Below are 12,506 nucleotides of genomic sequence, written 5' to 3' on the forward strand. Positions count from 1 at the left end.
TTTGCACATGCTTTGATTTAAATCTCAATGATGGAAGAGGCACATATCTAACGTTCCTTTGTATCCCTTAAGTGTTATTTCTTTTTCCAATGCAATTTACATGCCCATGATCCCATCTGTGAAAAAGGTTATTCATTTTGATGGTTACAGAGAGGTAGGACATAATTGCAAAAACTTTATCACGATTAACAGGCTGGGGTATTTTACCCAAAATATAATGGAAAAGTAGGGAAAACAATGACATGACAAAAAAAACATAAGTAAAAACAATTTTGAAATATGGAGATTTAAGAGTAAAAAGGGGGGAATTCAAAGATGAAACCCCCTTTTTACTGTATTTACAATCACTTATAACCAAATGCCAGCATGGAGAAAACACATTCAAAAATGGTCAATATAATTTTAGTCACAGTTGGGGGTGGTACAGAGCACTGAAATAGGACTATAAATTTTGACACCACCGAAATATCCTTTCCCTGAGTAATACCTACAGGCTTGTATTATTATTAGATATTCAATATTTATTTTAATCTTTGTTTTCTCATTCCATTTAATTAACATTTGTAAACTTTTGGGTCCAGTTGTTTTAACAGAAAACCATAGTTTAAAACATTCTTTCTTAATTCCTGTCATACGTGTCACTTGATTTTATTGCTTTTTCCAGCCGTCATCTGTAATAAAGTGAAACTGTGGTATAGTATAAATAATTTTTGTTTAAAAAAATCAAGAGGGTCAAACATTGACATATATATATATAACTTGGCTTTTGTAGGTTGTATGGAACACCTCTAAACATTGACCTTTGGCCTGCATTAATTGTGGAAGATTTGATTCCTGGAACTAGAGTGGGTCCAACTCTTCTGTGCCTGTTTGTTACACAGTTTCAGAGACTCAGAGATGGAGACAGGTAACACAGTGTCCTAATAAAATATTATTAAGCATATAAACAATGCAAAATATTCTAAAATAACAATGTTTGCCTTCTTTGCAAATATGAAAACATAAAATTTTAAATTTGGAGAGATATAGTAGTTTAATGAAGTTAAATGAAGACTAATGTTTGCATAATCACTCGATTATTTCTAATTTGACTAAATCCCATGCACCCAGCAGCTTTCTTTTGATATGGAGATATACAGTGGCCATTGCTGGTAGAACGTGACCCTACAGTATAACACATTCTAGACACATTGGTTACAACACATTAAATACATAATATAAAGTTGTCATTTGGAACATCAATTTTTTTGGAAATGCAGAGTCACAAAAACAACAGGGTCACAGGATTCAAGAGGAAATCAAGAGATTTCAGCACAATGATATCTCAATCTATTCAGTACTTCCCAACAGTTTTTTTTGTAGTGAAACCACTGTCCATAGTCATTGGGCAGAAGTATTACACTATTATACTATCCAAAATTCTGAGGATATAAAAAAAAACATGATGGCATTGGACTATACAGGAGGACTATACACTATACTATTTTAGAGTCTGCTGATATTTACAACAAAGTATTTCAAAACAGCCTTCTCAAACTGCTAACATTCAGTGACTGCTTACTATCACTCTGAAAGCCCTTTCTGTATCCGAATATTCCACCCATCACACCCAAGTGAAAATGTGACCAGTCAACACATCATTACCACTAATGTAATTAAAACATTAATGACTACCATTCATCTATTTACAAATAAACCTAGGCTTTTTTGCTGCTCTAGTGGCAAGGCCCTTAACTCCTACTGCTCCAGGGGTGCTGTACAATGGCTGACCCTGCGCTCTGACCTCAAGCTTCTCTCCCTGTCTGTGAGTCTCATGGAGAGCAAGTTGGGGTATGCAAAAAGACAAATTATATATGGCTAATAAAGTGATCTTATCTTATCTTAAAAGTCCTCTCAAAGACCAGTCTGTCACAACTACAGTACATATAATCATATTTTGGTGTATTAGAGTTTTTTAACACTCTAAAGCATGGTAGCTGTGCAGCTTGATCTGGGAGTCAGCTTAATAGAAGGTGGCTTACGGACATTCCTGACAGAGGGAAAATAAGTGTTTTAGCACAAGGCTATAAGAGGAATCGAATGCAGCTGGTTTTCAGAAGGTTCTTCTATAAATGTGTTAAGTTCACAGGAGTCATTATCTTATCTTTTAGTGAGATCAGGCAGATATATTCTCATTGCAAAACAGTTTCTGGTTAGGTTGGTTTTGAGAGAGCACACAAAACCAACTGATAATGTTCAGTGCCCACCCTTTGACTCTGCTTCAGAAACAAGGTTACAGAAAAGGTTTAGTTACGACCACATGCTTCACTCTCCAGGGTACCAGTGTCTGAAGACAGAAGTAAGAGCTCTCTGGTGGATTGAGTCATATCAGCCAGTAGTTCAGGCCGAAGGAGCCATGTAAAGTTAAGAGAAACAGGGAAAATGGGAAGGCCAGTAATGTACAGAGTCTGCAGAGGCTGCATACAGTAGGTCATTAGATAAGGTTAGATCCAGATCCAGGTTAGATTTGGTTATATGTTTCGCCACAGTTAAGGGGATTAATGTGCGTTGGTCCTCTGACGCCAAGCTACTGCTTGGGAAGAATCTGGCACAAGCACATTTAAAGTATGTGCTTTAATTGGTTTGACTGTAAAATATTGTTATGCCCATTGAAACATGGCTTTACTATATTGCACAGCTTTTTATTCATTTTTATTTGAAGGATTAATGCTAATTATTTGCTGAATTATAACATTTCCTTTAAAAAGTAAAGTATTGTCATTCCATGAGCTAAACAACAAAAATTTGTATCCATGTACATGGTAAAACATGTATTTGTTTAAAGTATACAGTCTCGTGTTTCACCATAATACTGTTCTGACAATTTTCTAGGTTCTGGTATGAAAACCCAGGAGTGTTTAGCCCATCTCAAGTCACACAGCTGCAGCAGGTGTCTTTGGCTCGTGTCCTATGTGACAATGGAGATAATATTAAAGAGGTTCAGTCTGATGTCTTTTTGAAAGCAGATTATCCCCAAGAATATAAAAGCTGTGAAGAGATACCTAAAATCGATCTGAGAATGTGGCAAGATTGTTGTGAAGGTAAGTGATAGCAGTATGTAGCAAAGCCAATTTCGTTCAATGTACTGCAGAGTCACATTTTGGATAGAATAAACGTCTATTGAGCTTCTTTGTTCTTTTGTTACAGTACTTTTTTCTATTCCAGAAGCTAGCTGTAGATACAATATTGTACTGTATGTATCAGGCAATAGATTGGGAAGACAATTGGAAAAATACTGTCTGAAAGGTTAATAACTCGTTAATTAAAGGTTAGTTAATCACTCCACTTATGAATTTGTCTATAACAAAATATAAATATGAAATTTGTTGGGCTTTGCAAAGAAACTGACAGAAGGAACGGACTTTTAGTCGTTTTTATATTGAGCAATAATAAAATAATAATTTTATAGAGCGCCTTTAGAAACAACTTCTTTACAGAAAAGTAAATAAAAATTATTTGTTACAGTGAATAGCTGTTAAATAGGTAGGATTGCTTTAAGACTGTAAATGGAAGACTAAATAAAAGTTTCTGTTTATTAAAATTGTGTTTTCTGCATCTGCTTTTGGGCCCCAGAGTGGCTCAACCCAGACACAAAACTGTACAGTACTTAAACATTATACTAGTATTTAATTTTGAGAAAACCAAATATGCTTGGGCATATTATGAATAAGGTTTTATACACTATTATTAAGAAATGATAGTTACTATATTTATATCCACTAGTGCAAAAAACAAACCACAACAGTTTAATCACAATTATTTACAAAAGCTATGTTATGTTATTTTTTGCTATTATTTAAAAAATAAGTGAGTAATTATGTAAGTTTGCTCAGTCTATCACGGATGTAGTACGTTATTTAATGCTATGGTAATTACAACTGACTATATTTAAATAAGGAACAAGTAATAGGTTTATTCCATGCTGAAAAAAAGAAGAAAGAGAACACAACGTTTCGGCCGTGGAGCTTTCTTCAGGTGTGAGAGAGGCAGGGCAGTAGGCAAAGGTAAAGTAGCGGGAGAACAAAGGTTGGGAGGGAGGAGGAGTGAGAGGCGGGAGCAGGGGACAGAAAGAGAGGCCAATCAAGAGGTGTGAAGTCAGAATGGGTGCAGAGAGGTGTGAAATGAAACTTCCAATGAATGGAGAAAATTTAAAAGAACAGTAGTCTGTCGTTAAGAGAAGGGAGAATGTGTGATCCTAGCTGCAGAATAATTTTAGTTTCGGTGGTCTTTCTGATGTATGAGTTCGGAAAACCGTCTTTGAGAATACAGGCAGAGAGATTGGAGTGGTCGTGGCCGTCAGAGGTGAAATGAGAAACAATGGGCTTGGAGAGATCTTTAATCTTCACAGCCCTGACGTGTTCTCTGAAGCGGTCTCCGAGTCTCCTTCCTGTTTCTCCAATGTAGATGGCTGGGCATTTACTGCAAGAGATACAGTAAATAAGGTTGCTGGAGGTACAAGATGCTGTCTGGGTGATCCGGAATTGTCCTGAGGGGCCTTGAATGAGTGTGGTGGTGGCTGTGTACTTGCAGGTGATACAGCGAGCTCTGTTGCAAGGGAAAGTGCCTGGTGTGGATGGTTGTTGAGAGCGGTCAAGGGAGCTGTGAACAATGTATTTAAATTATATTATTTAAATTTTATATTTAAATAATAAAACATTGTGAGCCAGTGAACACTGAACCATTTGGCCATTGTATTAAATATGGTCCCATAAATAAACAAGAAAAGAAAGCAAAAAACAAAATTATTTCAATATTTTTTTTTATTTATTAAAAAAAAGCCAGCAGCCAAATCACTAAGCAAAGCAAGCAAGTGTGAGCCTGGTCAGTACCTGGATTGGAGACCTCCTGGGAAAAACTAAGGTTTCTGCTGGAAGAGGTGTAAGTGGCCAGCAGGAGGTGCTCACCCTGCAGTCTGTGTGGGTCCTAATGCCCCAGTATAGTGACGGGGACACTATATTGTAAAAAGGTCCCGTTCTTCGGATGAGATGTAAAACCGAGGTTCTGACACTCTGTGGTCATTAAAAATCCCTGGGCATTTCTCAAAAAGAGTAGGGATACTGTATAACCCTGGCATCCTGGCCAAATTTCCCATTGGCCTTTACCAATCAATTGAGTGGAGTGTCCAGAAAAGCGTGATACTGTATATGTGTAAGGAATTATTATTATTTAATAATTTCAATTATTAGTTCAATTAAAAATCTTAGCTTCATAAAAACTCTTAACAGCATGTTAAAGAACTATATAGATGTCTAAAAACAGAAACAGTTTCACAAGCAGATAATCAAACAATTTCTATTTCACAGCCAATTAAATGTACTGTAGCTAAGCAACAGTTGCCTTTGGTCATGTTTACTATTGCTGAGAATTTGATTTCAAATTCTCGTTTTACATACTGTATTAGAAAGCTATAAAGTATCACCGAACCTGTGAAATAGCTCCTTTTGAACAGCCTATCAGTCACAGGTAGGCATTTTTTAATTAATGAATTTACATTGAATACAAAAACACACATACAGTAGGCCTTTTCAGGATCCTCCACAACAGCAAAAGAAATAACTCAAAAATACCACCTCACCATTAGCACTGTGCTCACCCTATAAATACCAAATAGCCAACTTGTACCCATGTGAGAATGTGAATTTTTAAATCCTTTACCAGTTATACCATGATTAAGTAAATGACCCCCTAGTGTGATTATTTAAATGTAACTAGAGGCCATAGAATGGCTTCGAGTAGCAGGTCAGCTGTTGAAGCCCCTTCTTAAGTCGGTTTGCCACAGATTTTAATTGATGCTGTCACCCGTCACAGTCAACAACTTTAAAAAGTGAAACATGGAGATGATGCTTATTTGCACAACATTATGTAACAAGGTTAAAAAAATGACAATTTTATGGGGAAATAAACCTTTACAGTGACATAATTATCATCAAAAGGCAAAAGAATTCAGTAGTTCAGACCAATAGCTTTTGGCTACTGGTTGAGTATGAGCACAACAGGCCCATATACAAGTATGTCACTACATACTCTATTATAGATACACATACTTCATATATTATGTATAATTGTTTCTTTTTTCAGGTTGTAGAACACAAAGGCAATTCAGTGCTTTATCTAAACACTTTCACAGCAGACGCTCTGCAGACGTAAGCTATCCTGAAGAAAGACAATCCAATTATGTTTGGGAAATAAAAAATAAAAAAAGGTATGAGTTTGAATGATTTCATTAAAAAAAGTATATACTTTGTTGTGTAAGTATTTTTTATTCGTTTTAATTCCAGTTTACATAAGGCATTAAAAAATATGTTGTTTTCAGATTAAAAGATAACAGAGAAGAAGAAAGAAATAATTCCATCGAATACATAGAGGACAAAAAAGGATTTTCAGACCAAGATTTCAACAGCTTTTTGACAGAAGTGCAACAAACAATTTCATCATTAAGGGATCAGGTAATGTAAAGACCGTTAAAGAATATCAAATGTAAGGACCTTTATTTCATTTTTACATCTACTTTGATTGCTCAGGGTAATTAAGCTGCACTTCAAGACATGCGTATGATTTAAATGTTTATGATTATGATCTCATGTCTTTTTTAGAATGCTTTCACATTGGCCTCTATTTAATTTGAGTAGCTGGATTTTGTTTTAGCTTAACCAGTAAAGGATTTTACTTAGAGTGCACTTTAGGACTTTTGTCCAGAGATACCTTCAGATTGAGATGTGGTTAAAAAATACTGGCCATGTGCCTTCAGTAGTTTCCCCTTAACTCAGCACCAAAAAGCTATTATTCCTTTTTCCAACATTCCACCAGCTTTCAGTGTGAAAAACAGTACAATCAGAGAAAATGTGTTAAGTGTATGTTCATTTTTACAAGTTTCAGAATATAATGTATTTTGTAACTTTCATACTTGAACATAAAAGTTAAAACTCGAGAAGTATTGCTGACTGAATAAGAGCTGGGTGTATTATTTATACAAATTTGTAATATACTTAAAAGCATGCTTAACATGATGTAAATAGCAATAACTATATTAATGAGTACAGTACAATAAAAAGAAAAATATGTAATGATAATAGTGTATTTATTTTTTATTTTAACATTTAAACTGTTATTGTAATTCTGTTATAAGAAGTATTTTTTTTAACACAAGCAATATATTGGAAAGAAATGCATTTTGTTGCACTTTATGTTGCCCCCAATATAGACTTTTAACTTCATGGATATGATTTTAGATTTGTGGAGGCAGCATTATTTAGTTTAACATTTTATGCATGTATCTGATGGCATTTACCATTCATGACAGGGTTTAATGTAGTTTTCAAGGGTCAGAAAATCATAAATAACTGAAGAACATTTATTGCTGACCAACGCTTGTTTATGGCTAGGAAACTGAGAAGCATTGCTCATTTAACAGTGTGAATTGGTTTGACTTTTTAAAGCTAAGAAATTTAGCTTTAAAAGCTAAGAGACCACAGAAGGCCTCAAAACCAAGAAAATAGAATTGTGTGCAAGATCAATACAATACTAATTTAAACTATTTTTATTTAGTATTGCTCTGCTACGTAATAGAGATTTGCAAAAAAGTGTTAGGACTACACTTGAAATGCAGTCTGAAAATCATGAGAGGGATCTTATACAGTAGGTGTGATTTACAATAATGTGCCTAATATTTTAACAGACAATATTCTTCCTTTTCCATTCATTGATTCATTTCCATGTCTTCCTTCAACTTTTAGTTTATTATAAAGCAACACACATTATAGACCTCAATCTTCACTTGAGTTAAAACAACACATTCATATATATTTACACAGGAGGAAAATATCCCAGTATAAATTGAATTGTAAATAATCTTTAGTAAAAATACATAAATGGAAAATTTATTGACATATAACAGTTAGCTGTTAAAAGAAAGGAAATAAAAAATGTAAACAGGAAACTTCACATACAGTATCTAGTTAATTGTTTTTTATTTTAAAGAAAAGTCTGGGTGAGATTCCCTGATCAATTAGCTTGTAGCAACTAAACAGGAAAGGTGAGCCAAAAGCTCATCTCTCACTTTTAACCTTTTATCTTTTATGTCTTACAGTATATCCCTAAATGTAACTTAGAACATTTTTGTTGCTTATATTTTATTACAATATTACTGTATTTCATTACAATATTTCATTTTGAGCTTTCTGAAATGTATTTAAAAGGTTTACTACAGTGTTTGGAGTTCATAAAAGCAGAATACACTGTACTACTATCTTCAATACACATTAATTTTCACAAAATTTTAAAAAAGGCTGTTTGCTCACTTACTTTCCCGTGAGTGAACTTTCCTTAGAATCGGGACGCTTTTTTTTTTTGAAGATATGAAGAAAAAAAGTTAGTTCAAGTGCAAGTAAAACACCAGAAGCGAGAAAATGATCTAGGCTTGTGAACAAGACCTCATCTCTTCAAAGGCTACATGTTGCAAAATGACTTGCAAGCCTATTTGTGTGTTTTTTTTATCATGTATTTTATAGACTCATTGATATTCTGTAGAAATTTATGGACAAGTTTGTTTAAAACTAGAGAACCTGAAATGCCAACCTCCTTTTAAATAAAATTATAAAATACCACATTAATTGATCGATGTCTAATCCAACAACCTTTATTCTCATAAACAGATAAATAATCTGGAGACTCTCCTGAGGAAGAAAAGTTGCATGGATGAAAATGGTAACCACAGGATAGAAGGAGAACGCTGGGACAAAGATCCGTGCACAAGCTGTCAGTGCCAGGTAACTTGCCCTGAAAATTCTTTCATAAATCTCTTTCGCCTTTTTTGAGAGCAATTGACTGATTTTCAGTTGATTGACTGAGCAATTGATTTTTCCTTTTCTATTTTCCCTTTCAGAAAGAACAAATTACTTGCTTTGTAGAATCCTGTCCTGCAGCAGACTGCAAGAAACTCATCAAAGTGAAAGGAAGATGCTGCCCTGTTTGTTCAGTGGTTAAAAATAGCAAAGAAGCCTCTACAAGCAGTTCATAAAGCCAAGTCAAAAGCAAGAGGTTTCAGAGCATTTCGTATAATCTACTGACACAAAAACATGTTAAGTGCTAGTATGAGCTAGGTCAACCTCACATGGTAATAAACTAGAGAGAGAGAAACCTTTCCAGCACTATATAGTTTATTTTTGCCATTACTAATAAATTGCATAAAATCTGTTAAAACAAAGAATTAACCTTTGCGTTCGGAATTTGCCACTCTTTTTAATTTGACAAGTTAACTATATGCCTTGTAAATCATCTTCAGTTCTAAGAAACATGAATATTGCTGGCCAATATGGATATTACACTTTGAACCAAGACACATTTTTAATTTTTCAGTTTTAAATAACTGAACGTTACTTAAAAAAAAGTGCTGTAGCAGTCATAGCCCATCCTAAATATAATTTGCATAAATAGATCTTAAAAATCACTGACTCAGTGCAGATTAAAACAATGAATACATACTGACACTGGCTATCAAATTTAAACACCAAATATATAATTTATTTGGTATATTATGACATACTAAATATATAATAGGTATATTTCTGGCATCTTTACTGCAAACATTAAATATGTCATTAAATATGTTCAATTTTTAGAGAAACTATATATACTATATATATATAACTGTATATTTACTCTAGGTTGTCTGTCCCACAATATATTTCAGTTAACTTAAAATATTTTAAAGGTGTTAAAGTTTACACTTCATTTTGCAAACTATTAACTCATTACTCTTTTGTAGTGCAATAGTTAGTACTAAATAACTGTATTCTTCCTTGGATTGATGGTAGAGTATTCAGCTTTATTTATACTATTTACTGTCTTTCAAAAGAACTGGGCAACTCAGTTGCTGGCTTGGTCCAATGGTCTCAGTTTATAATAAGAGTGAAGATAGAATTCTGAGGATAAGATCTGAGGAAAAGCATCATTGCAATCGTCCTACAGTATATACAGTGGGTAATGTAATAGACATTATCAATGACTATTGATGGATGTGATTAACAAAGCTGAAAGTTAATAATTATAACACAAACACAACAGAACAGTATTATTTAATTCAGAGATGCTTGTATGTTCTGAAGTGTTTAATAAGTCAAGATGTTTTGGAAACCATGATGTTTGCCTTTAAAACATGGCAGTCATTCATACTGTAATGACATCTGGTGAAATTGATCATCTGTGCTATTACCCTCTGCAGCTGTGCTGTTTGTTTTCTTGAATGTCAGAGAGAAAAAATAGATGGTTAGAATTATAGCAGAAATACAAAGCTATGTTTAAAAAGTTAAAATCATTTAATTTTCATCCATTATTTCTCATTACAATACTATTTAGATGTAAGACCGTTATTATGTGAGAAAAAGTATCACAATATTTTAGTTAGCTCTGTATGAAAACATTCATCTTACATGTAATTGTATTTATTATCGAAAGTTGATTATTTACAGTCCTTGTAAGACATATATACAGTATATACATATCAAGTATATGAATGCCCAAACTTGCCATTTTCCTTGATAAAATGTTAAATGAATATTTAAAATATGCTCATTATACAAAACAGAAATCTAAATGGATTTTCAGAAAACATGAATTGTTGGGATTTCTTAATACCTAATTCTAATTTTACTTTAAAAATTCATTATATTTAAATATACAAATTATAAGTAATATCTCTAAGTAGAATATTTTAAACGAAGTGCCTAGCTACATACAGTATGAGCAATACTTTTTGGTCCGACTTCATGTTGTTAAAATGTGATTTTATTTGGGAATGGTGACATTTTCAACAGATTTTCAACATAGAAATAAGCAACATTATATAAATCTCTTTCTGTCTCAAAGTGTGACATTTGATATATTGCACACTCACTTTAAGCACACTGTTTTTGACAGTGCCTTGAATTCAACAGTGGTTAAACAGTATGAATAAATCAACATTCTGATATTACTGTATGTCACTGCTTTGATTCAAAAATTGAAAATTCTTTAACCTGAAAATAGAGATCTTGGGGGATGGTATTTATAATGATTTCTGGTCTTTTTTGGTAGACAAAACAGTAAGGAACATACTATAGTAAAGTAGCTTTCTGTTATTAGCTACCATACCTCATAAATCCACAAAGACAGGGAAAAGCTGTGGGAATGGTGCTATGTTTTACACCTTGAGAGAAATCAATATTAAGCCTAATTCATTTAATTTATATACGTGAATATATACAATTATATAAAATTAAGATTAATGTACAGTCTCTGTGTTGGTTTTTTAACTCATTCTTATTTTCTTCTGTATTGGTTTATTTTTGTCATTTTCATTTAATATTTTTATACTGCAGGGTTTTTCCAAAAGTATTTTCTACTGGAAACTTTATAAATTAAATTTGTAGAATGCAACTTGAAATAGAGTAGAGTGAAGTTTTTTGGAACTGTATGCAGATAAACATCTTTACATTTTCATGTTTTAGAGCACAGAACTAAGTGCAAAAGCAATACTGAAACTGCACTGCACCACATTGGAAACATTTATATAGTATTAAGTTGTGTTTGGGTTGTGCTATGTACAGTATAAGCATTTACAGTATGTAATGTATAATGTAGATATGGTAATGATAAAAGTTTCCTTTAAGAAGTTGTGTGCTTTTTTAATTTAACACTACTTAAAGCCTGTCTCTAAGAAGCTGAAGCTTATCTTTCAAGATATGAATGTGCAATACCACACTTGCTGCTGATCTTCATACTGAGCAACTGGCAAATACCACTTAGGATGACCACAAGGTGAGTTAATTGCCTCTGCTTTATTAGTCCAGCAATAAACAAAGCCCTACCCCATACTCTCTCTCACACAGTTACTCACCACCAGACCAGACCAGAGACCACTGGAGTTACAAGGCTGTACCAGGTAAGAACTAGGATGTGAAACCTCCAGGCAGAATTAGGTTGGTGTTCAAGTGGGATTGTTGGACTAGTAGTTGGAATTCTTCTCTCTGGCTGAGAATTTTCAATGCCCCATAATGGGGACAGAAGATACCATGCTGTAGGAGGTCCACTGGATAGGACATTAGAAAGACAGATAGGCATGTAGGTAGGTCACTTAATTGGCCATATACAATTTCTTGTGTTAGAAAATGTATCTTTTTGCATACCCCAACGTGCTCTCCATGAGACACACTGACACAGAGAGAAGCTTGAGGTCAGAGCGCAGGGTCAGCCATTTATATGGCGTCCCTGGAGCAGTTGGGGTTAAGGTACTTGCTTAGGGGCCCAACGGAGTAGGATTCCTTTCCCAGCCACGGGATACGAACCGGCAACCTTTCAGCCACAGGCGCAGACCCTTAGCCAAAAAGCCTTTCCTTTCCCTAAAGCAAGCTGCTACATTAGACTGAGGACATGAGTACTTGGCAATTAAAGATTTTATGGTAGTCTTCTTAAGAGTAGGGATGCTATATTCT

General features: G+C 34.0%; 1 protein-coding gene across 1 annotated transcript in view; it reads left to right on the forward strand.

Moving 5' to 3' along the window:
* Positions 1-11,686, forward strand: part of LOC148655679 (peroxidasin homolog) — a 70,160-nt gene extending 58,474 nt beyond the window's left edge. Inside the window, exons 18-23 of the mRNA XM_088642469.1 lie at positions 773-907; positions 2,872-3,080; positions 6,118-6,241; positions 6,353-6,485; positions 8,691-8,804; positions 8,921-11,686. Coding sequence (XP_088498595.1) covers positions 773-907; positions 2,872-3,080; positions 6,118-6,241; positions 6,353-6,485; positions 8,691-8,804; positions 8,921-9,055 — 850 coding nt within the window. The 3' untranslated portion in view covers positions 9,056-11,686. The remainder of the gene's footprint in view (positions 1-772; positions 908-2,871; positions 3,081-6,117; positions 6,242-6,352; positions 6,486-8,690; positions 8,805-8,920) is intronic.
* Positions 11,687-12,506: the final 820 nt, after the last annotated feature.

Source organism: Lepisosteus platostomus, chromosome 8 (genome assembly GCF_059453375.1).
Source record: "Lepisosteus platostomus isolate fLepPlt1 chromosome 8, fLepPlt1.hap1, whole genome shotgun sequence".
Classification (NCBI taxonomy): Eukaryota; Metazoa; Chordata; class Actinopteri; order Semionotiformes; family Lepisosteidae; genus Lepisosteus; species Lepisosteus platostomus.